General features: G+C 35.4%; 1 protein-coding gene across 1 annotated transcript; it reads left to right on the top strand.

Moving 5' to 3' along the window:
* Nucleotides 1-353: 353 nt before the first annotated feature.
* Nucleotides 354-5,351, top strand: LOC104892042 (7-deoxyloganetin glucosyltransferase). The gene is made up of 2 exons (XM_010677858.4): nt 354-943; nt 4,229-5,351. Exons 1-2 carry the CDS (start codon nt 430-432, stop codon nt 5,164-5,166), a joined length of 1,452 nt encoding a protein of 483 aa, XP_010676160.2. The 5' UTR covers nt 354-429; the 3' UTR covers nt 5,167-5,351.
* The last annotated feature ends 809 nt before the right edge of the window (nt 5,352-6,160 follow it).

Here is a 6,160-nt window from a genome sequence, read left to right as displayed (position 1 = left end):
AGTTAGAATTAAAAGAAACAAAAAGAAGTATATGTGAATGCATCATGTCTTATATTTTTTATTAGAGAAGATAATTGGTTCGAATACCAACTCATACTAGGCTACTAGCCTACAGATACACCAATTTAGAAGTTGGGTAAAGGCCAAAAAACGCAGAAATAAATGTCCAACATATTATTGGAATGAAGATTCGAACTTTGAATAAGGCTCTGAAATTCGAGTAGTTCTACACTTAACTACCACCTCTCCCTCATGCGTCATGCCTTATGTCTCCGGTGCAAGTCCTCTTCGCCGTATACGGCTTGTCGGCTACTCCCCCTTTTTACTGTTCCACCTCCTATAAAAGGCGAGCCTCCTACATAACACAACATAAAACTCGACTCTGCTTCTTAATTCTTAATTTCACTAGGTAGCCTAAAGGACATACAAATGGGTTCAGGAGCTAAACAGCAGAAACCACATGCAGTATGCGTTCCATACCCAGCACAAGGCCACATCAACCCCATGCTACAATTAGCCAAATTGCTCCACTCTAAAGGCTTTCATATTACCTTCGTAAACACTGAGTATAATCACAATCGATTGGTGCGGTCTCGAGGGCGTGAGGCCGTCGCTGACCGCCCGTCCTTTCGTTTTGAAACTATAACTGACGGGATGCCCCCGAGTGACGATGTTGACTCTACGCAGGACATCCCGTCTCTCTGCATCTCTACCGAGAAGCACTGTCTCGGTCCTTTTAAGCGGCTCCTTGCCCGTCTCAATGAGGCGGGTGATGTGCCACCTGTAAGCTGTGTGGTTTCGGACGGTGCCATGTTTTTTACGATTGATGCGGCTGAAGAGTTGGGCATTCCGGAGGTTTTGTTTTGGACTGCTAGTGCTTGTGGTTTTTTGGGTTATGCTCAATACGGAAAGATTATTGAGCTGGGACTTGCTCCCTTCAAAGGTAATCTAAATCTTGTTGCGAAATTATATAAAATGTTATGGGTTTGATATATGCCATACTTAAGATTGTAAATAAAGTAAGCATTATAAATATATGATCTACAAGAGTATGAGCATTTAAGAGGTATAAACTATTTCCAACGTATTATATATATGACGAAAACAATCAAAGAAAAATGCGGAGAAGTTTTGGCTGAGACCTGCTCAGTTAAGTGAATGACTGAAATGGCCGACTAGGCGCGTTCACCTCCGGCTGTCCAGCAAACGGCCACATGCATGACCTTTACCTTGTCCATGCATGCTCGTCAATTTCGAATCTCCATATAATTTCAATTACAATTTCAGAGCCTCAAATTCGAAGGAGAGAAAGTAAATTAATGTCAATTTTCAAAACTCGTAATTTTACATGTTTCATTAATACTCCTTACTAAAGATCTTCAATCTTTCTGTTTAAGTGCGTTTCCAAAAGATATTCGCTCTTTTACTTTATTCCTTATTTGAAATTTTTTTTCTCCTTTTTACCCTCTCATGTCTCTATCACATGGTCCACCATTACATTAATAATTCAATTTTACTCCTTTTCTCTCTTCTACTTTAACTCCTTTTTATTTGTTTATTTATCTTAACCTCTTTCTATCTCATATTTTACCCACCCCACACCCCACATAAATAGATCATCCTTGGTATATGTAGGAATAGTAACAAGGAAGATCTTTAGAAAACGGAGATAGTAATGTGTAGGTTTGAATTTATGGCTAGGGAAGAGCATAATTCCTGTTAGATTTTTGGATTAGATTACAAATTTCTTCATAAAGAATGTAGAATAGGTTAAGAGAGAGTTAGAATAATGATGAGTTGTTCCAAAACATTTCAATACATTACCATCAATCAACGGAATATCTTTTAGTATTAATAAATGAATAAATAAATCAAATAAATAAATAATGGATATATTTGTGAGAGTTATTGATGAAGCATAAGTAGGACCAAATTCAAGTTGCCTGAAATCACATGTTTAAATCATATCTTCGCAGTTGTTCATTGAAGTCTCATCATTTAATTTGTGGTCCTACCAAGCGTCTCGATCTGTAGAAGTTACACGAAAATCCGATCCTACCATATAGAGTTAAATTGATCTTAGCCTCAAGAACTACTGAGAGGGTCCATACTGATACTCCATATCACCTCCTCGTTTAAGTGGAAAGAAAAACCAAAAATAATAAAGAATTTTGTTCTCCTTCCATGCACCATTTGAAGATTGTAATTGCGGTGGGGTTAGCCATATACGTACGTAGGGTCTATTCTCCCCAGCTTATTTTCAGTTCAGTTCAATTCAGTTCAGTTCAATTCAGTTCAGATCAGTTCAGTTCAATTCAATTCAGTTCAGTTCAATTCAGTTCAGTTCATATCAGTTCAGTTCAGCTCTTGACAATACTTTTACTCTCACATATCACTATTCATTTCAGTTCAGTTCAAATCAGTTCAATTCAGTTTAGTTCAGATCAGTTCAGTTCAATTCAATTCAGTTCAGTTCAGATCAGTTCAGTTCAGTTCAGTTCAGTTCAGCTGTTTTATGCCGAAGAGAACAGGCCCGTAGAGTTCTCCCACACTTTGTTTACAACGTGAAAAAATGAAAATTAATTTGAAGTACTACAAGGCAACAACTTTTATAATACTTCTATGCCATTTTTCTGTTTGGATCATTTTTAGTTGAAAGCTAATATTTTAACTAATTATCGGTAAGACATAGTAATAATAACAACTAATATTATAAAGAGACACATAAATTATACACAAATTATAGGAGCTTATGTAGTCACGAAGTATGCCTCTTGCCCTATGTATTTGTAGTTATTTTCATTGATTTAATTTGCTTAGCAGAATAAGGTTTTGTTCTCTTCGGCATAAAACACCTGAACTGAATTGAACTAAATTGAATTAAACTAAAGAATGGAGCTGAACTGAAAATAAGTTGAGAAGAACATACCCTAAGTTAATTTATTGTTTTGTCTAAACATTATTATAAGTAATCTTCGATGACAGTGTTACCGACCCTGACTTAATTGCATACTAGTTTTCTATGCACGCGACGCGTGCGTCGACTGTTTGGGTCTATTTTTAGTAAATTTCATCAAAATATAATTATAGAAGTGTGATCTATAGTTATTGTTATACAAACTACTGTAATCTCTATAAAGTTTTTAGAAATTGAGATAAACATTTAGATGTAAAGTTTTGTAGTCAAATTAAATTTGTAATTTTTTTATCGAGTAACTATTTTTCTTATTATGTCAAATTACTTTGTTAATGCTTAATTAGTTTACTTGAAAATTTTGAACCATCTTTAAATTAGGAAATGATATAATTGTACAAATATGAATATCCAATCAACTATATATATTTAGCTAAGGATAAAAAACATTTCATTGGGGAACACCATAGCTCTCCTCTTGGCTTATAATAGAGATATAAGAATATCCTAAAAAGTTTAACATGGTACAACAAAAGATTGTTTTAGATACTGACTAGTTTAATCAATTTAGTTACCAGGTCTACTTTTGTATTAAAATTAGACCGTCTCTTTTAATAATTTTTGTACTTTCTTTGAAGCTCTTAAAAAAATTAACTAATAATTGTCTCTAAATCCAAATCGTTTGTCTCACTTTTTGTATCATTATATGTGTCTCCGAAAGTTATTGGTCTAAATCATTAAATATAAACAAACTTTTTTTTAAAAAAGGCAAATAATAATTGACACCTACCAATAAGATTGAGTGGCACAATTTATCATACAAATAGGTGGATAGAAGATTTTTTTTTTTCCATATCCTAATCTATGTACACTAAATTTTGCAGGGCCATATACATAAAAGTTAGAGACAAAAATTAATATGAAGTCGTTTGTAAATTTATTTTTATCCGTCTCCAAATGATATTTATATTAACTGTTGAACACAAATTTATTTTTATTTCTAACTTAAAATTTTTGCTGCAAGATTGACAAGTATACTACGATACTTAGTAATATAGTATTTTCTTCTTATAATCTATGTTAGAAATTAGACATATATATTGCTACTTGCTAGTACTAAAAAGAAAAAAAAAACTCCTCGTAATCTATCCGTGCACATCATTGTCATTTGTGTTGATTTGGACTACATAATATCACAAGGAACGCTAATGGCATAAAATTCCACCGAACAGTATATCTCATCAGTACAGTACGTTCCCAAATCTTGAGAATGTCATTATAGATCTAAATTTGATCCATCATTGTTATGTGCAGATGCAAACTTCTCTACCAATGGTGATCTTGAAGCAGTCCTTGACTGGGTACCAGGCATGAAGAACATCCGACTACGTGACATCCCAAGCTTCATTCGAACCACTGACCCTAACGAACCTACGGTCGCATATATTCAACGATTAGTCCATCACTCGAAACGAGCTGCAGCCATTATCTTCAACTCCTTCGATGCATTGGAAGATGATGTTCTCCGATCTATATCCTCCAATTTCCCTCCCACTTATGCGCTCGGTCCCTTGCACCTCCTCCTTGAGTCGATGGAGGCCATTAACGAGGAAACGAAATCAATCAGTACAAGTCTATGGAAAGAAGATCCACATTGCCTAGAGTGGCTTGATTCTTATGAACCAAACTCTGTTGTTTATGTCAATTTTGGAAGCATAACGGTTATGACTAATGATCAATTGATAGAATTTGCATGGGGACTTGCTAATAGCAACCAACCCTTCCTCTGGATAGCCAGACCAGATTTAGTCATTGGGGATTCGGCGGTTCTTCCACCAGACTTTTTAGAAGAGACGAAAAACAGGGGACTTATTACGAGCTGGTGCGATCAAGAGCACGTTTTGGCTCACCCTGCGATTGGGGGGTTTTTGACTCATTGTGGTTGGAACTCGACAATTGAGACTTTAATTAATGGTGTCCCTATTGTATGTTGGCCTTTCTTTGCGGAGCAACAGACTAATTGTTGGTATTCTTGTACTAAGTGGGGTATTGGGATGGAAATTGATGCGAATGTAAAGAGAAGTGAAGTTGAGAGACAGGTGAGAGAGTTGATGGAAGGAGAGCAAGGGAAGGAGATGAAGAGAAACGCAATGAAGTGGAAAAAGCTGGCTTACGAGGCTACTGCTGTTTCAACTGGGTCTTCCTACAACAACTTGGACGAGGTCATCAAAATTCTTCGGTCCATAAAATAGAAATTTGATTATAAACTCCAACACAATTATTAAGGAAGTGGCTTGTAGGATGTGATTTAAAGGATTCAATACTTCAATTTGTGACATTTTTTTTTTGTCGTTTTCTTTTTTTGATGATTGTAAAATGTAATTCTTTTTATGTTGTATGATTTTTAATCAATAAATTAATTTTAATTTAAAAAATATGTAAATCTTTCTCTGTAATAAGTCAACAATCTCCTTCTCCTACTTGCTCACAGAACTGTCCTAAAAGTTAAGTGAGTTCTCCTCATGCGACTCTTGAAGAAAGAGAAGCAGGAATTGAATCCTATACAAACAACACCTCATTCAATAGCTTGAGATTTGGATAGACCCTGTTCCTCTTTTGCTCTTCTCGTCATTCGAGACTCGTCTTTAGCTTGTTGAGATGCAGTGGCGGATCTATTCATGGTCCTAGTTGGTCAGATGACCAACCATTAATTTGAGGGAATTTATTTTTTTCTCGGAAACTCTCTCTCCTTGACTGACAAAACAAACCCCAACAACATTGCTCTCTCTCTCGTCTCTTCCTCTCTCCTTTATCTCAAGGTCCTCAACTGAAATTCTTGAATTTCTTTTACATGAACCTCCTTTTTATTTCAAATCTTCAACTAATATTATCATCTCGCCTTGATCTACTGATTGATACCTATTTTACCTTTTATAGAGATAAAACATCATCATTTAAAACCCTAGAATTTGGAAAAAATCTCGTGTGTTGGTGATTCAAAATTGAAAAGTTGGTGATTTCATGTACTTCAAGGAGACGCTCGACGATGACGATGGAAATTCGTTGATCATTTCGGGAAAGGAGTGGGGAATTTCACTGAGCATGCTTGTGTTGTTGCGGACCGACAAATAACAACAAAAATGCCTCCATTTTTCAGCTTAAAGTGAATATTGTTGCAGTTTCATATTACAATTAGTCGAACTCGTAATTCACCACTCTTAGTTATAATTTTTCGATTATGGAATT

This window comes from Beta vulgaris, chromosome 1 (assembly GCF_026745355.1).
Source record: "Beta vulgaris subsp. vulgaris cultivar EL10 chromosome 1, EL10.2, whole genome shotgun sequence".
Lineage (NCBI taxonomy): Eukaryota > Viridiplantae > Streptophyta > Magnoliopsida > Caryophyllales > Amaranthaceae > Beta > Beta vulgaris.
The sequence above is the reverse complement of the archived record's forward strand: the minus strand, read 5'-3'. Positions and strand labels throughout refer to the sequence as shown.

Bases quoted from the DNA above. Each gene is read 5' to 3' on its own strand.
- LOC104892042 (XM_010677858.4), top strand. From the start codon at position 430: ATGGGTTCAGGAGCTAAACAGCAGAAACCACATGCAGTATGCGTTCCA. The intron at 944-4,228 runs GTAATCTAAATC...TGTTATGTGCAG, and splicing joins GGGACTTGCTCCCTTCAAAG to ATGCAAACTTCTCTACCAAT.